At 38.7% G+C, this 19,456-nt stretch overlaps 1 protein-coding gene across 2 annotated transcripts in view; it reads left to right on the top strand.

The window, feature by feature from the left end:
- Positions 1-19,456, top strand: part of NIBAN1 (niban apoptosis regulator 1) — a 167,894-nt gene that overhangs the window by 34,395 nt on the left and 114,043 nt on the right. Inside the window, exon 1 of one of the 2 annotated variants that reach the window (XM_019738092.3) lies at positions 4,430-4,650. The exons of the other annotated variant lie outside the window; for it this stretch is intronic. Within the exon in view, the coding sequence (XP_019593651.3) occupies positions 4,596-4,650 (55 nt within the window). The 5' untranslated portion in view covers positions 4,430-4,595. Of the gene's footprint in view, positions 1-4,429; positions 4,651-19,456 lie in introns of those variants that run through there. 2 annotated transcript variants of the gene reach the window in all.

Raw genomic sequence — 19,456 nt, 5'->3', positions numbered from 1 at the left:
GGTTAGGCATTCTTTAGAAATTATACAAAGAAAAGAGGGGAAGAGGGTGTTACAAAAGATGGGAGGGTGCGAGAGATAAATTTAATTGATCTTACACTTTGCCTATGGTTAGCACAATCCTCAAAGAAAAGTCAATAAAGAACATAGGGAAATGTGTTTTAATAAGCAAATGTGTTTTATTTGCAATGTGTATCACAGTAAATGTGTCAATGTCTTTAATATATATGTAAAGCTCTTCCAAATCAGTAAGAATAAGAAATCAATAGAAGAATGGAAAAGTACAAGAACAGCCAATACACAAAGAAACATGTATGGCCAGAAAGCCCACGTAAAAAATAATCAATCTTTCTCATTAGGAATTTCAAAAGTAAACAATAGAATGTGGTATCTATCTTGATCCCCAAATTGCCAAATATTAAAAGGAATAATGAAAATAATAGGAAAATAATAAACGATATAAAAATTGCCAATAAGATTGAGGACTAGGGAAAGAGGCATGCATGCATTTCTGGTAGATAAATGAATTAAGTTACAGTTATATAATAAACTGTCATTGACCTACATCTAGATATTTAAGTGAAAAATTCCAAATGAAAAATTATGACACAAATTACAGAACATCATGATAAAACATCATTTTGTTTTGGTAAATAAGTGATTAAAATTAGTTTATATGTAATTATATAAATTATAATTGCACATATGTAATTGTACATATATAATTGCACATATGTAAATCTGTAGGAATCTATACCAAATTGGCAATTGGGGTTATCTAAAGATGTTCATGCTGAGATTTGGGTTACTTTCCCCCCTTTTTTTCTTTTTGTTTCTCAACACTTTCTAATTTTCTGTAGTAAAACTTAGATTACTTATGTGAATAAACAAAAGCAAGATTTAAGATAAAAGAAGTAGTATATCGGTTAAGAAGATAAACCCTGGAGTCAGACAAGCCCAGGTGACAGGTAACCTTAGATAAATTCCTTGAACTTCTTAACCGTGGTTTCCTCATTTGTAAAATGATGATAATATTGCCTACCTCAGTAGGTTTTGTGGAGATGAAATTAGATAACTATGTAACCCACTGTTTGATTACCTGTCAATCAATCAAGTAATGATAGAGTTCCTACTCCTGTGTTACTGAGCAGGACAAGGTACTTGGGGAAACGCAAAGAAGTATGAGATTGCCCCACCTCTGCAGTTAAATAGGCAGTGTCACTAACTGCCCAAATAGACAGATGTCACTAACTCAAATGAGAACATGGCAACCAAGGGGTTCATAGTTCTGTGACATGCAAGAGAATCCCAAAAAACACGCACATTTTAAAGGTAGTAAAGGTCTATTTAACTAATTTGCTCCTTTAAAAAAAGGTAATCTGAATTGGTGAATTTTACGTTGTGTGAATTTCATCTCAATTAAGATGTTAAAAACGGTAATTATTTTAGTATGTGATATTTACCTGAAATAAATGATCTTAAGAGTATTTTAATACAAAATACACAGATACAGTACAAAAAAAATACCCAACATTACATAGGAAAATTTCTAAACTAGCTGATTTGAATCATATGAAGTTGAATCTGGTTCATAAAGTTATTGAATTGCTTGGAGACTCATTTTTAGTGTGTGATTAATAAAATGATGCCCACATAGGATTTGCAAGTATTAAATACTATGACTAAAATAATGAGTTCCTTAATTTTTCCTGTAAACCGATTGGGGAAAAAAAGTGCTTTATTTGTTTGGGTTAAAAAAAAAAAAAAAAGGGAACAGCAGTTCTTTCTTAATATAATCTTAATGATTTTCAAGGGCCAATTAAAATTCCACTTTCTCGGGAAAAATTGCTTCCTTGATCACTCTTGGTCATATTGATAATAACAATTCTAGCTTCCATTTGTTGAACACTTACTGTGTTCCTGGGAATATGATAAGTGCCTCACAGACTTGGTCAAATTTAATTTTGACACCAACCCATGATGTGAGTGTTATTAGCTCCATTGAACAGTTAAGGAGACTGAGACAGGTAATTTATGCAACGTGCCAGGTCCAATGGCTACTTAGTTATCAGATTAGGATTCGAAGCTAGAACTATTCCGTTATGAAACTTGCTAGCATTACAAGTTTCCTTGTATCTTATTCCAACTGTGAATGCTACAAAAGAGCAAACAATGATAGATCAGAATAATTAATCTTTTCTCAGAGTGTTCCCAAACAAAAGATGACAAGCTAACACTATATTCTGGCAGAAGATCCAAATTAGTTTACTTTAATAACAATAGTAACATTCTGAGGCACAACTATAGCAGTTTATATAATGAAAGGAATTACTACTCTGAGATGTGCTTAATTCTAAGACAAATATTGAGAAAGGAATCGAACATTGAATAGTTTAAATCATTGTATACGTAGTTATCTGGAAATGCTCTTTATTCATTGAGATCACAGCTTTCATTGAGTCTATATTCTTACATTGTATATATCATTCATTCACTTATTCAGTAGTTATCGATTGAATACCTACTATGTGCCAGGTGCTGTTCTAGGCATTTGAGATACAACAGAGAATATAACGAATAAAATCCCTGACTTTAAATAATAATAATAATAATGAAAACAAATAATTAAAAACAAAAAACAAGAAACAACAACAACAAAGAAAATCCCTGACCTTATTAGGTCCATCTCAGTGGGGAGAGACAGAGAAATATATGTCAGATGATGTTAAGTGATACGAATAGAAGTGATGAAGGATAAGGGGCAGAGAAAGGTGAGGGCCGGTGTTTAAATGGGAAGTCAAGAAAAGCCTCTCTGAGGTGTTAGCATTTAAGTGGAGATTTAAGTGAAGCGAGAGACTTAGAGAGTGAACAATGTGGATATCTGAGGAAAGAGCATCTGAGGTGAAAGAAAAGCACCTGCAAACCCCTTTGCTTGATGTGGCTGGAACAAAGAGAAAAAGAGGGGAGGCCTGGTCATAGATGAGGACAGAGAGAGGAATTCCGGCCTAGTGTCAGTGATAGATTTTGTAGCTTTTTTTCTGAAGAAGGGAGAACAGTTAGGAGGCTATTGCAATTATCCAGGTGAGAAATGATTGGATGGGAACAGTGGAGGGGATGAGAAATGGTTGGATATTGCATGTATTTTAAAAGTACAGTTGACCCTTCAGCAAGGCAGGTGGTTAGGGGTACCGATACGCAATCAAATATTCACGTCTGACTTTTGACTCCCCTCAAACTCAGTCGTCATCCCTCAGTATCTGCAGGGGGATTGGTTCCAGGGTCCCCATGGATACTAAAATCCATGGATTCGAAACTCAGGGATACGGAGTTCTTACTATATATTTATTGTCTTACAATCCACATAGAAGTGGACCTGTGAAGTTCAAACCCCTGTTGTTCAGGAATCAACTATACAATTGAGAGGATTTCCAGACGGACTGGAATGTAGGGTGTGAGAGATTAGGTGTAAGGCGTGAGAAATCTTTGTGTTAAAATGCTAGTGAATTAACTTTGGAGGAAAAAGCCTTCAAAGTCTTCTTCAGGCCTGGCTCTTGCATGTACAGACCGTTTGACCTTGGAAGTGAAGTACACTTCTAAAAGTCTAACTACTAAGAATAGGGAGAAATGAGTGGGGACCCTTCTGCCCAGAGCGGGTTCTTGTTTGGGAGATGCTGCCAAACTAAATAGCGGCTGTGGGAAAAGAACAGATGCTCTTTCTGATGAACCATTTCCAACTTGTCAAGGAGAGGAACTGAACCCGAAGGTGGAAGAACTGAGTTTGATGAAGACGTTTCAGGGCTGGGAGCATTGTAGGACTCAGCCTTAGGTTTTCCCTAAGTTTTTCCATTTCTTTTTTTTTTTTTTTCCTCCCTTCATTTCCCACACTCTCCTTGGCCCAACTTCTTGCTTTCAGGAAGGTACAATTTACCACTGACTCTCATACTTCAGCAGGCATCTGATTTGCTGGGAGTGCCTGTGAAAACAGATTGCTGGGCCCCCTTGCCTCTCTCTTTCTCTCTCTCTCTCTCTCTCTCTCTCTCTCTCTCTCACTGTGTGTGTGTAGAGGGGCAGAGAGGGAGCTGAAATTTTGCATTTCTAACAAGTGCTTAGGTGATGCTTGAGAACAACTCTTGCTGCTTGTACCAGAGGTCATGCAACCCAATGAGATCTAGAACTCTGTTGGGTGTGAGTGGGGAAGGTTCCAGCTCACAGATGTTTTCAGTCACCGGAGAAATGATCCATCTACCCCAAAGTGTTTCTCAGCTGCCCTAAACCGGTGAGAATAAGAAGGGGAAGCCGGCGAAGAGGAGGAGCAGGAATTGCTTCCAAACTAGACATCCCCTCGGAGCTCAGCAGAGAAACCAGGGCGGGAAGACGGCCCCTGGCCAACCCACAGTCCCTTAGAGGGCGCGGACCTGGAGGGAGGCGCCCCAGAAGGCGGCGCCTCTCGGAGGAAGTTGGCTCTTTAACTGCAGAGCACCGAAGCCTGTCGTATCAGCCTCCTAGAGCGAGCAGCTGTCGCCCACGGGAGCCGTCAGTGCCGCCCCGGGTGCGGGCCGGGCCGTCTCCCCCTGTCAGCACCCGCGCGCCCCGCCGCCATGGGCGCTTCATCCTCCAGCCAGCTGGACGAGGGCAAGTGCGCCTACATCCGAGGTACGCCTGCCCGCGGGACCCTTGGGCCACGCCCGCCTAGAGGGGGCGTCCAGAGCGGGTCCCCACAGTACGCCCCAGGCTCCATGCCCCACTGTCTACCTGCTGGCACGGGGGTCCCCAGGTCCGACCCAGGGCGGGTGTAGCTGGCCGGCGCGCCTCGGCTGGTGTCGGGCTGGGGATGCTTCGGGAAGCGCCGCCGGATGGTTGAGAGAGTCAGGTGCAGGCTGCGGGGTGGGGCATGACCTCCTTTCCTCCGCTGCGCCCCGCTCGGGGTCTACCCCCGCCCTCCCCACCGTCACCACCATAAACACCTCGCCCTCCTGTACCTGGAACCGAACTTTCTGAAGTTGCCGCAGAGAACCACGGGGATATCCCTCGTTTCTCGAGATTTCCCTGGGGATTCCCGGCCTATCACGCAGAATTTCCCTCCTGGTCATACTGGCCTTCTTTTGTAAAACGCAGCGTGGGCCACAGCTTCACTTGAACTTCAGACTGTGACTTGGGGGATGATTTCATCAGAGGCAGAAAGGACAGTTTCATTGTGCTCCCAGGTTGTACGGTTCCCTTCCCTCCCCGGAGAAGAGAGAAAGCAAAAGAGGAACACGAGAATATTTTGTAACTGTTGTTTAAATACAATTTGTTGCTAAAGTTGTCGATGGGGAGAGACTCATTTTGGGAGACTTTCAGAGAGGAGGTGACTCAGAAAAGAGTGGATGCAGACGAAACACACCAAGCTGAACTGAAACTGCAGGCAATGATGATTCCTATCTCCTGGGCGTACTTGGTCTCCCTGGTTTCCCTCCCCCCGTAACCTTGCCCACAGCCGATACCTAACATTTGGTTTTCTTATGAATTTAGAGTTTTTCTGGCTTTAGAAATACCTTCTAAACTGGCTATGAAAGTTTTACCCTAATGCTATAAAGAAATGGTTAAGTTCTTCCTGATACCTCTATCTGGCCCCCGAACCTTTTCCTAAAAAAGAAAGCATTTATTTAGTATCTTTATTCAATATTTGTTTTCATTTGAACAGGATATCAAGTCAGGGCACTTGAGCACAGTGTAATTGATTTTCCAGATTCCTGCTCTGGTGTTTTGGGAGCTAGAAGGTCATCTGTCAGGGGATGAAAATTGGTCAGGTATTCCTTCACTGTTGTTTATTTAAAACAGGAAAAATATGGATGACTTGTTTCTATCAGTGAAAGAGCTAAACTCAGCCTGCCTTCGTCTTATACATTTGGCTTTATGCTTGTTGTTTTCACCATTGTGTAGGGGACAACATAGGAGAACATAGGGAGAAGGGACTTGCATTGATTGAGTTATGAACAAGACATGTTTGTGGCATTTGTTTTATAAGACTTCATTTCACTGAAAAGCTTAGAAACACCTAAAGTTGAAGCATGGCCATCTACAGTGCTCATTGGACGTCCAGCAATATGAGGGATTAATTTCCCTGAAGAAAACTTCGTGACCAGGACAGTTGTGTCTGTCATACTCATGCAAACATTGTACGCGTGTGAAAGACAATGTGTTGCCTTTCTAATTCTGATATTAAATTATTAGATCTACAAAAGCATGCTGTAGCTAGCACACAGGGAGGACTTGTAATGAATGCGCTCTGAATGAATAAACCTATAGCCGATTGTGTGACATCCCCTAGTCTTGTTCAATTTCATCTCCTTGTTCTTTGTTTGGGAGGGCACTTTCAAGGTATGTAGGGACAGAGGGAAGAGAAGAGTTAAAGTTAGAATACCTCCAGAGAAAATGAGACGTTGCCTCATTTGAGAATACAAGTCCTGGCAAAGGAGAAAAGAGCATTGGAAAAATGCTTGGTGTCGTGAATTGTTAGTGCATGAGCCAATGAAGGTCATGGGGCTGTGATTTCCTGATGGTTTTGAAGCCCCAGATCCGTGGAAAAAAAAAACCATAACTCTATCTTCCCCGATTTGCCCATCCTTTAGCTCATAAATATTCTCAAGCTTTGATTTAATTGTAAGCAGAACAACTGAAAGTATGACTGTAAAGTTTAAATACAATTTTATAACCCATTTCTCACAAAGTAGCTGCCAGTGAAATGTAAATTTGTAAGCTCCTGTAGCTGAGACAATCACTTTCTTTCAAACATGATAAACTTTGCTAACACATGGAGACTAAGGAGTCTATTTGGAGCGAGTTTTCTTAATACTGTGTGTTAGAAGCAACCATCTGAGTCAGCATTTGCTTTTAGACAAATCACTGAACAGCTGTTGTTTGGTTTGTGTGCCTCAAAACTTTGTGTTGATACTGATCTTTGTCACATGAATGTTTTGAGCACATTATTTCGTAGGCTTTGGGAAATCTCTAGGTAAACAGTTATCAGAAGTGTTAAGGAGTTACTTTATTTCTAAAGATACTGGTTTTGAAAATTACTACCACACTCATGTTTCTTACAACAGAATACATATTTGGGATTGTTTCTAGAAGACTTTCAGTAACTTCCCTTGATAAGATGTTTCTATTAATAAATAATACTGAGACCAACTTGTGATCACATGGGTAGTGTCATCTGTTAGCCTGTGGTGATGATTTTAGCACTAACCTAAAAAAGATCTTCCTGTAATGAAAAACAAAGCTCATATAATCCAGGTATCAGTGGCCAATTTAGAGCACCTTTCTCCTTTTATGCCTAGAAAAGCAGTGTTGCAGCTGAGAACTATGGGATACACAGGTCCTGGGGTGGGGGCTGGTGGACACCTCTAGGCTTGGTAGCAGCAAATAGCAGTTAGGAAAACTGTTGTTTTCCAGGGCCCTGGTGCTTTAAAGTAAGAAATGAGTTTCAGCTTAAAAACATGTATTTCTCTGCAGAGAATTTTCTCATATTCATGCTGTAATGGTTAACTTAGGTGGCTGTATATGAAATTTATGCTGGTAACAGTATCTAGAGTAAAATCTCCGTTGACAAGGTGACTGGAAGGTAGGAGAGTTGTACATGTTTGCAATCTACTCAGTGTAGATGTGTAATACTAGTTCACACATTTGCTTATTCTTCAGTCATGATTTGTTGGTAGGAGAGGGGCATATGAACTGGTCTGATTTATCTGGATCGTTATGACTATGTCATCTTAGAGCTCAATGTATCTGGCTAGTAATGGCCGTAGGAAGTGGGTTAAGATTATACTATTAGTATTTGTCTCAGTTCCTACTTTGTAGAAATGAATGGATTCTCCTCAAAAATGAGGAATTGCAGCTCCCCAGATGGGAATAGCAAGGATGGGAGAAAAAAGGAGAGGGCCCATTAGGAATAATGCACAAACATATATTGATCACATTATATTTTGATTGAAAAATGCCTTCAAGGATACCAAACAACCAATAAAGCTAGTAGGAGTTTTGAATTAGGAAAGCAATTGCCAATTGGGAATCTCTAGTGCATAGGGCAAGTAATTACTTTCGACCACCTTCAGTTTTTATGAATGGAAACCAAGACTTTGGGAATTTAGTGTGAATTGAGAGTTTCTTAGATTCATCACAAATAAGACACTAAACTGAGACAAATTTACATTTTCTCCTGTACTTGTGGAAGAAACAGTGACCTTCCTTCTTGGGTCCAAGTTCATGGTTTGATGAACTCATAGAATCAGATGCTAAATCGAAATCTCCTCTTGATGAAACACTTCTTTTTTCTATGGGCACTGGCTGCAAGAGGACCACACCATCAAGGGTGCTTTAGAAATAGTAACTCTTAAAATGACAATAGTGATTTTTTTTTTTATTAGTTTCGTGTGTACAAAACACTGTAATAGTTAGACATTTATCATTTATACGCCTCACAAAGTGATAATCTACTACCCCTCTGACGTCTCACACAGCCATTACATTTCCACTGTCTCTATTCCTTATGCTGTACTCCACTTCTTGTAAATATATATATATATAAAATTATAGTTGACCTTCAGTGTTATTCAGCTTCAGCTTCAGGTGTACAGTGCAGTGATCAGGTATCTATAGCATCCTTGGTCTCCCTAATAAGGCAAGCGTCCATCGGGTACTCTACAAAATCTTTACAACATTATTGATTATATTCCCCAAATTGACTTTCATATCCCTGTGGCAATCTTGTGGTTATCTATTGTTCTTTCTAATCACCTCACCTTCTCCCTTATCCCCAACCCCCCCTCCCATCTAGCAACCCTCAGTTTTTCTTCTATGTCTCTGAGACTGTTTCTGATTAGTTCGTTCATTTATTCTATTCTTTAGATTCCACATATAAGTGAGATCATATGGTATTTGTCTTTCTCTGTCTGACTTATTTCACTTAACATAATGTTCTCTAGGTCCATCCATGTTGTTGCAAATGGTAAGATTTCGTTCTTCTTTATGGCTGCGTAATACTCCATTGTTTAAAGACTTAAAGACAATAGTGATTTTAAAGTGTTTTGTTTTTTTAATTTTTAATTCATTTTTGCTGTGGACTCCTGAACTGATTGTAGTTTTACTCTATTCTAATCTTTGGGAAAGTCTGAACTGGGTCCCCAAGTAGAAAGTGCAACAGCAGGAGCTCATTTGTAATAGTAGTTTCTAATATAACTAAAATAAATGTACTGTGAAAGTTTTACAAAATATGCAGTGTGAATTAACGGTGGTGACTTTTAATCTCCTAATCATAAATTTTTATGTTTTTTTTGGTCAGTGAAGCTAGGTAATATAATTTTAAGAAAAAAGGTGCATAAAACAATTTGCTTTGCAAAATTGGAAAACAAGTCAGAAGTAAGGACAAAAGAATAATGCAAAGGAAGACAAAAGAATAAAAGAGCACAATTCATCTGCTGCAGTCTGTTTAAAGCACTTTAGTAAAATATAGGACATGAGGACTAAAATTCTAACTATTCCAAACTAAAACACACACACGCACACACACACACCATCACCAAACAAAACCCCAAATGTAATACAGATTTTCTCCTTTGAAACTGGAAAATTCATTTAAAAAAAGACACTAGTAAGTTGCTGCCAATAAGAAAATGCAAGCCAGCTTATAAAAGTGCTTTTTTTTTTTTCAGTACTGCATGGTTGTTGTTTTTTCTCATTTAGAGGGGAGAAGGAAAGATTTAAAGATATGAAAGCAATTAATTCAGTTTTGCAAATTGCAAGGTCTAGGACCCAAAGCAGTTTATATTTTTATGCTTGGTGGTATTTGGATATTGATATCTGTAGGATTAGAATAATAGTTTTGACTAGGATCCCCATAGTGGTTTTATAAAAGTCCATCGTCTGAAGGAAGTTTGAAAGAAGAATAAATGTCTCTGTGCCAGACCATGTGATTTCTTTTTTCTTTTAAAAAAAACATTTTTATTTTAAAACAAAACATAGGTTCAGGAAAACCACACGAAAGGAATACAGAGCTTAGAGAGTCATTATAAGGCATATATCCTTGCAGCCATCACCCAGGCCCAGAAATGGGAAGAATATCACTAGCCATTCCTAGAAGCCTCCATGTTCTCCATCCCAATCCTAGACCTTTTTGTCTCTCCCAAAATAACCACTGTTTTCAGTTACCTATTGCTGCCCAACAAAGTCCCACCAAAGCTACTGGCTCTTAAAACAACTATTTATTTGTTCACAATTCTGCTATCTGCCCTAGGTTCAGCTGGGCAATTCCACGTCTTATATTGCCTGGTGGTCATTCCTGAGGCTGCATTCCACGGACTGATTGGCTGGTGGATAGCCTCAACTTGGAAGGCTTTCTGTCTCTCCAGGTGGCCTTTTAACCTGGTCTTTCCAGTGAGGTACTGGATTTTTAAAATGGTGACTCAGAGTTTGCAAAGAGCACAAAAGCTTCTAGAAGCTGCCAGGGCTTCTTATGTCTTAGGCCTAGAATGGCACAGCATTACCTGCTACATTCTATTGGTTAAATTAAGTCTGGGGTCAGCCCCGATTCAAGAGGTGGGTACTCCATGAAGTCATGAGTACTACAAATTATAATTCATTAGCGGTTACCACTGTAATGGACTACAATTCCACTCACTAATCCAAGATTTTATAGTCATGGCTTCCTTATATTTCCTTACGGTTTTATCACCCAACGGTGAATTTTTAAACACTATGGTTTAGTCTTGCCTATTTAAAAATTATCTGTTTTAAGTTTCTTTGAATCTACTATTTTCCCCTACCTGTCTCTCTTTTACTTGCAAATTATCTGTTGAAAGAGCGGGGCTATTTGACATGCGGAGTTTCCCACAGTCTGGCGTTTGCTAATGGTCCCCACATTTCTCCTGTATTTTCTACAAATTGGAAGAGTGACCGTGAGTCTTGATTAGACTCAGGATTAATACTTTTGTCAAGACTATAGGTGGTGTTGTGTTCTTCATTTGGAGGCACATAACACGAGGTTGTCTCTTTTCGTGATTTTAGCACCCATTAATAATTATGGCCAGGATCTATTAATTATCTGGGAGAACAGCATATGGTGATATTCTAATTATGCCACTGTGTTTTTATTTATTAATTTTATAGAGTGCTACTTTCCTTATCTACTATTTGGTTACCTCGTACTATAGTTCATACAGGAAAGGCAGGACCAAAAATTTATGCTTTCCTTTTATTTACCAGTTTTCAAGATAATGTATTGGTTTCTGTCATTCCCCCAAAGGTGATCAATTAGTTTAAGAAATATCATTATGAACTCATGAATTCTATTGTAATTCTTATCCTTATTGAAGCTCAAACTTCCTGTCATTGGCAATGAAAGCTTCTTCAGGTTGGCTCCTGAGTTACCCTAATAGTGTTTGATAGCTTCTTTGCCATTTGGTAGGTCAGGGTATTCTAGGCTTATCTTGTTTATTTCCTAGGCTGTACTTGGAACAAGCAATATCTATAAGAAGCCCTGATTTCTCTTAGTGGGAACTGGTATTTCAAGATGACATTTTGGGCCTATGGAGGCTCATTGCTATGACTAGGTTGACCATTGTTTCTGGACCATTTTAGTGGACAGAAGTAGGAAAAAGTGTATATTTTCTACATTATGTTAATGTTTCCCTTTTTCTCGGTTCCCAAAGCACAGGATCATAGAATTAAATATCCCCAAATTCTCATTTACTTTATCCCACTTAGTATATGCAACAGTGGAAGACAACAATACAGATGCTACCATCATCAACTATGATTGTAGAAAACTACTGAATGAACTGTTCTAAGAATCTGTAACAAAGGTTTTGTATATGCTATTCCCGTCCTCCTCCAATTTTATTTTGTGACTTTACTGTCTCAGAGAATATAACCATTATGTATTATTTAATGCATCAGTCCTTACGTTGATGTCTCTCTGGTGTTTGAAGCTCATTATCTGGTAGATTCCTCAAGAAGAGTTCATGGGACCATAAAGAAGTATGAAAATAGACTAATTTAGTGGCTCGATGATATCACCAAACATTAGTTTATTTTTATCTTTCTACTCTCTGTGGGCTAGCTCACCTTATGGTTGAAAGAGGTATCACATTCTTAGGTGAAAAAATGTCTCAGAGGCTGAAAAGTACACATTCTTTTCTTTGAGTCTCTTTATAAAGAGCAAACCTTTCCCAGACGCCTCCCTAGCAGACTCTCCCTTACATCCCACTGATCAGAATTAGGCCAGACATTCCTACCTAAGCCATCACTGGCAAGAGCATGGGATTATCATGATTTGGCTAGACTAATCCAGATTTACCCCTGGGCTAGGGATGAGGACAACGTTTCCTAAAAGCTTGGGGAGATCGTGGATCCCTGCACAAGTCAGGTTCAGTTAGCAAGAAGAAACATGAATGGAAGGAAGGGAGTAAAAAGTACATTGAGACAGAAAACTGATGGTAATGATAGGACAACAAGATGAGATCCGTGTAAGATGTGGTGCTCAAGAGGATAGTAAGTTATTCTTGTGAAAAACCAGGGGACTTTTGAGTAGAGAGAACTGCATATAGAAGGGAAAGAGGGGATAGATCTTGAAGGAACTGAAGACAGGGAGGTATGGCTGGAGCGTAGTGAGCAAGAGGGAGAGGGGTTGGATGGGAGAGGATCCCTCGTGGCACTTACTGCTAACAGACATATGTATTTATCTGTTAAGTTTTTTTAGGCCTGCCTATCGCCACTAGAATGTAAGCTCCATGAAAGCAGGGTCTTAATTCACTGCCATAGTCTCAGCAAATAGTTCAGTGTCTGGTACATGGTTTATTATCAATAAATATTTGATTAATAAATGAATGAAAGGGGAAAAAATTCTAAACTATAATGAATATCCTAAAATATAAGAGAAGTATTAGGTTTGCAAAACAAGTTCGGGTTGCAATGAAGAAATGACAATAATAGAGTAAGAAATACCTCTTGGAAATTAACAATCTAGTGATCAAGATTTTAAAAAACCCAATTGTTGCTTTGGAAAATGAAGTTGAGGACATCTTGCAGAAAATAGAGCAAAAAGATCAAAAGATGGAAAATAGAAGAGGCAATATTAAAAACAATTAAAGGGTTAATCCAAAAATTTCAGTATGTGACTCACTGAGGTCCCAGAAAATAGAGAACAACAACAAAGTTATTGAAGAAATAATACAAAACCTTTTCTAGAGCAGAAGATCACATGTCTTTGGATTTATATAGCCAAACAATTCTTGGTGCTCATCCAAGAGCTGGATAATAATTCATATTCCCATCATCCAAAATCGGAAGACTTTGTAATGCATAGGGCATTGTATAGAGTCCTCAATAGTAGCAAGCAGAAATTAGCCCTAGACTTCAAGAGTGCTCTAAACCTGCGCAAATGAAAAATGAGAAAGCAAACCTCAAAAGGACCAAACTGATCCTAAGTAACTAAACTGCATGCCTGAACAAAGTCCAACATTCTTCATAGGAATACAACAAACTACACATTCAACAATGTAAAATTCACGATAGCCAGCATCCAATCCAAAATTACTAGGCAAATGAGGAAGCTGGAAAATATCCATAACTCTAATAAGACAAAAAAATAAAATAAAAATCCATCAATAGAAACAGCCTGAGGAATTACAGACTTGATGAAATTAGCAAACAAGGATGTCAAGAGAGTTTTTATAAATGTGTTCCATACGTGCAAGTAGAGGAAAACATGAGCATGATGAGGAGAGAAATGGAAGATACGACAAAATAATTCTTCTCTCCAGTCTTTGGGAAAGAACAATGTGACTACTGTGTTTTTGAAGTCTGTTGGAACATCTGTTGGAGAACGTCGCTGTAGTACCTGCTACCAGCATTCTCGATAGATCGGGCAGAGGGGGAGAGCAGATCTGCACACAGAACTGCTGACATGTGCTGGTCTGTGGCCAGGACCGCTGAGCAGGATCAACTCAGAAATGAAGGGAAACTGGATGTTCTTTTTCCAAAAAGGACATTGTTAATAGTGGTCATGGGCCATTACCTTTGAGGCTCGCACAGGACAAGTGACAATTTCTGTAATTAGCTCAAAAGAATTCAGAGGCTTTTCCCAATTTGGATTGAACACATTTGTTTTTAAAAATTATTTCCTATGTAAGTCATACGGAATGAGTTAGATTTGTCTGAATAATTGCCTAAACAACACAGACACAGGCCTGGAGCTAGATTAAGATAAATTTTATTAGCAGCAATAGAAAATGTGTAACATCTGGAGTACAAATATTTTAAATGGTTCCATTGGAGAGGATTAAATTAGTAACGTTAATTGAAATGTGCTGTTTAAACTTAAAGTAAATAAGAATTTTAGAGCGTGACTAAAACCTAAGAGCATGACTATCAACTCCTAGTCTGAGGAATGATAATAATAATAATTACAGCAAACACTGACATTTATTGAGTTCAGCCTGCTGTGTGCCAGGCAAGTAAATGTTTCAGAGAAAAGGTAACAAGTGCTCTTGAAAATTCCAAGTCTTGTCCACATAACTTTTTCTTTAACGGAAAAGGAGTATCAACTTGCTATGGTTTGAACAGTGACTTATGTACAAACCAGTAATTTTATCCTTTGAGTCCATATCTTAATTCTAAATGATATGACTGTTTTTTTAAGTGTTTTCAGTGGATGAGACTATAAATAGCATAATCCACAAATTAAAATTCATGTATTAGCAAAACATAATATGGAATTTACACCCAGGTGGAAGTAGGTCATTTAAAAACTTTAAGTAAAGTGGTAGCTTTACGCACCTTCTTCATTATAGAAGAATATATTTATATTTGGGAAGCAAGGCACACAAGACTCAGAACTAGAGCTTTCAAATTGAAAAACAGGCATGATACTCTGGGGACTGGCTAAATCTGCAGCTGGATTCTCTGTAGAGTTCGGACCCGTCAAAGGGCTGCCTTCAGTTTCCCGTATGTAAAATGAAGACAGTCACACCCAGTGAGATGAAAGGAACTCAGAAAGAAAGGTAGTGTAATTATCTGATGTCCTCAGTCTACTATTATGCTAATCAATTTGATTTTACTATCAGTAATGGCAGCAGGCCTTCCTAGAGTAAATAATTGGCTTTCAGATACTGCCGAATAATACCTATCTCACACATTTGCTCTGTAAACTAATTAATGTTTCAGAGTGTTTAAGCACAATGCCGCCACAGAAACAATGGCATTATAATTTGTTGGGACACTCTAGGATTGTAATTAGTACTAATTAGATTCTTTTTAACAGCTTGTTGAATTTACAAATTACTGCATTCCAAGGTATTTTGCTTTATTTATTCATTATGAAAGTGTTAGGCACAATGGTTTAAAGAGAGCCTTTAAACAATCATTGTCAAGATTCTACACACACCCCTTCCCTCACATCAGAGGAGGAAGTAGCAAGACACCTTTCTAGGAACTTGTCATTGGGGAGAGCAGCCCTGGTGATGTGACAGAAGTTAGCTCACACTGGCTGGCAATGCTGATTCTGGGTACCCCTTTCTAACTGAGAGTTTAGCGACATCAGATTGGTAGCTTGAAATCAGCCATGATGGGTCTTTTTTTTCTTTTATTTTGAGATCTACTTTACCAGTACTTCACTGCCAGTGTCTTTCTCTTCAGTTCATAGGGTCTGGTCACAATCAGAACCAACGGCCAGTGACCTGAAGCCAGATTTCGGCTGTATGTTAGTCAGAATAGGCTGACTGCTGAAATGAACATTCCCGGAATCTCAGTGGCTTGGTAGGATAATGATTTATATCTCACTTATTATGCCATCCAATGTGATTCCATGTGGGATAGAGAAGGGGGGCGGGGTTACTCAGGGACCCAGACTCTTCCCATCTAGTGTATTGTACCATGGTCCCCTTTGGCAATCTGGTGAAAACCTAACAGACCTCTTCTCAGCGTAGCGTTTTTTAATTTAAAAAAAAAAAAAATACGCGGGATTACAAAAGAAACCAATTTTATTAAAATACAGTTATCAAAATATTTTTAGAATCTGTAATACAATGTGTATGCTTCTTTATTAATGCATTCAGAGACAAGGTCTCGTGGTAGGTCTAATAACTGCTGTCATTTTGATGAAGTGCTGTTCTAACATATGCAGCAAATGAAATGTGCTAAAAAAACATCTGTGATCTCTGTTGATAACAGAGTCACAAGTACTGCTAAATTCTACTGTGGTTGGTTCATAATTAAAGGAAATGCTGAATTTGAGCTGGGGGTTAATAAAAAGTATGTTATTTCCCCCTATTCAACTTTGGACCCTCTGAATTTTATCTGCAGATCCCATAAGGGTCCACAGACCCCATATTCGGAATCCTGATCTATTGGATCCTTTATTCGTAGGTCCACCAAGACCTTAACTGGATAACCTACATACCGTGTTTCCCGAAAATAAGACCTAGCCAGACAATCAGCTCTAATGTGTCTTTTGGAGCAAAAATTAATGTAAGACCTGGTATCATATTATATTGTATTATTGTACTATATTGTGTTATATTATATATTATAGTAAAATAAGACCAGGTCTTATATTAATTTTTGCTCCAAAAGATGCGTTAGAGCTGATTGTCCGGCTAGGTCTTCTTTTCGGGGGAAACACAGTATGTCTGCAGATAAGAGGAGGGACAGTGACATTAGGTGCGAACATTTTATAGACGAGGTCTGGAGGTGGCAAACATTTCATTTTCCACAAGACACAGCTTCCTTCTATATCTTTCTGCTTGGCAATTCCCATCAAAAATCCTATCCCTTCGTTGATCACCTCTTCCCTTAAATTACCTCAACTTGTTGACCCTAACATTTCAATGAATAGTTTTTCTACTTTAAGTATATTCCCTCTTTGAGAGTAAGCTGCGACTTTATCTTTAGATAAGAAAATTTCAAGCCCTGTAATCTTGAGCTGTCCGATGTGGTAGGTGTTAGACCTGTGTAACTACTGAGCCCTTGAAATGTGACTGGTCCAGATTAAGATATGATGCAGGCGTAAAATACACAGGGGGTGTTCAAGACTTGATACAAAGAATATGAAATACCCTGTTAATATTATTGAACAGCAATTATGTGTTAAAGTAGTTCTATTTTTGGTTCTATTGGGTTACATAAAATATATTAAGATTAACTTCAGCTGTTAAAAAATGTTAATATGCTACTAGTGATAACATGTTAAGGTCTGGCTGCTTGCAGCTTGAAAAAGTTAAAAATCGAGAGACAAGGTTGGTGGAAAGAATGCAGCATTCAGGGACAATGGTGGACTCCCAGTCCAAAGGCCATCTCCCTGTTCTTAGACCAGTCAGAAGCTTTCACAGGTACCCAAGAAGAAAAACAAAGAAAAGGTGGAGTCAGTCAGGTAGGCCTGAGGGCTGACATTGCTTCCTGGGGATCTGGTCTATTGTAAGATAATGTTATCTCTGGACTGGGACTGGCCACCATGGCCTGGGGCTTTATGTGTCACCAGGAAAAACTGTGAGGGAGTTGCAAAACGCATTCCAGTGTCGGGGTGCCTGAGGATTAAGAAATTGCTCTTTTCAAGTTAGGATTCTGTTGATTAAATAGATTAACGAGGTATGTGTAGACTTAGGAAAGGGAACAAAACAGAGTTTTAAATTAGTTAGTGAGAGAAACCAAGAGAAAATCTCCGAATATCAGGGTACATCTTACTGCAAACTAGCTAAGTCTAACTACGAGTGTCTAGATAGCGAGCTCTGCGGGGGGTGAGTCAAACTGCAAATGAGCTTACGTCTAATGACGTTATCGATTTACCGAATTTGACCCTTCCACTAGAACTCTTAAAATTACATTTGAGGCCACATCTGTGGCTCACACGATGTCTTTTAGACTGTTTGTTGTTCTTGGATAACGCATCATAAAAGGTGCGTGGAGCTGAAAGGTGCTGAGAGATAAGCTTCTAACACAACCCCTTTCTTATAATCTAGAGACTGAGCCAGCTCCCCCATCCACATAGCTCGGGGTGGCAGACACAGGGCTGGACCTCCAGGTCTCCATACCCCTGGTACAGAACTCTTTTCATGGTCTGTGGTACTTTAACCAAGCTAAACCAAACCCAAAAATCTCCAAGCTTTAAGTTTCCAGTCCAAACCAGAATATATTCTCATTCAGACATAGACATAAAAATACTGAAAATGGAAAGTTTTAATCTGTGTAATGCGTACATGTTTGCCCAAATTTGTGAGGGGAAAATAAGGATGCGCATTATATATGGGTAGTACTAATTCTGTATCTATGTCAATGTTTTTAGTTCTTTTTATTTATGCTTATGACTTAAAAGTGCAATAATAAAGAAATAATGCTAACATTCCTTTATAATACAAAAAAACAAGTACCTAAATATAAATAAGTAAAAATTTTAATGAAGAAATTACAATGAAAGATTTTTTTTCCCTGAAAGCTTGGGCCCAAAATGTGGGTGCGCGTTATACACGGGAGTGCCTTATACATGGCATAATACGGTATTATTAAGACCTAAATTTGAAAGTTAAGTATAGCTTCCCCTTGCTACTAAAGAATTGCATGCACAGGTGGGCAGACAGACTGGCTTGACTCCTTCCTGAACCCAGAAAAAAAGAAGCCCTGAGGTCATTCTCCTTGTCCCTGGTCTCCTGCATTTCTCTTTGTCGAATGTTTAAACTCATACTCTTCTGGATTTTTTTCTCAGAGGGATGGAAACATGTGGAACCCTAGTACGTAACATGACGACCCCTTTCTCCTAGCCAGGAGGTGGTAGAGTGGATAGCAATGAAAAGAAATAAATGATGGACTTCATTTTCTTTTCTTCCATTTTCTTTTCTTGGCTCCCACTCTGGACTCAATAGCCAAATTTAAGAGGATGTCTGGAATCTTTAATGACTTTTTTGTTCCAGAATATTCTTTCCCACGGGTTTCTCCCCCTCCAACTCACTCTCTCTCTGTAACACACTAATTTTCACAGGATTGCATTTGGCCCATTAATATTTAAATAGTATTTAAGGTAAGAGTTTAGATTACAAAAATCTCTTAAATGATGTACTGCCAATAAGTCATTTTTTTTCTCTCCCCTTAGGACTTTTAAATAAAGTAAGCGAATCATGTAATTTGCTGTTGAAATTGAAATAACATAGTTACGGTACTCACACTCTTTGGAAAAGTTTTTCTGGCATGTCCCATTTTCTCTGTACTTGTATTTCTTTTCATTTTAAATGGTCTCTAGAATTTCTAAGGTCTGAGAAGAACCATAAGGAATGCCTCCTGTCCAAAGAGAACTTGAGTAGTCCACTTGCCAACATGTTTCACGGTTTGGAATTTCCTCTTTTCAATGTTGTTATTTGGCACCTTCATGAGAAAGTCATACCATAATACTTTGCTTACTTCAGATTTTCACAGCTGTTGACATCCATGGATGTCTGAGAAA

Source organism: Rhinolophus sinicus, chromosome 11 (genome assembly GCF_057876585.1).
Source record: "Rhinolophus sinicus isolate RSI-liver-muscle chromosome 11, RSI-T2T, whole genome shotgun sequence".
Classification (NCBI taxonomy): domain Eukaryota; kingdom Metazoa; phylum Chordata; class Mammalia; order Chiroptera; family Rhinolophidae; genus Rhinolophus; species Rhinolophus sinicus.
This window is presented reverse-complemented; position numbering and strand designations above follow the sequence as displayed.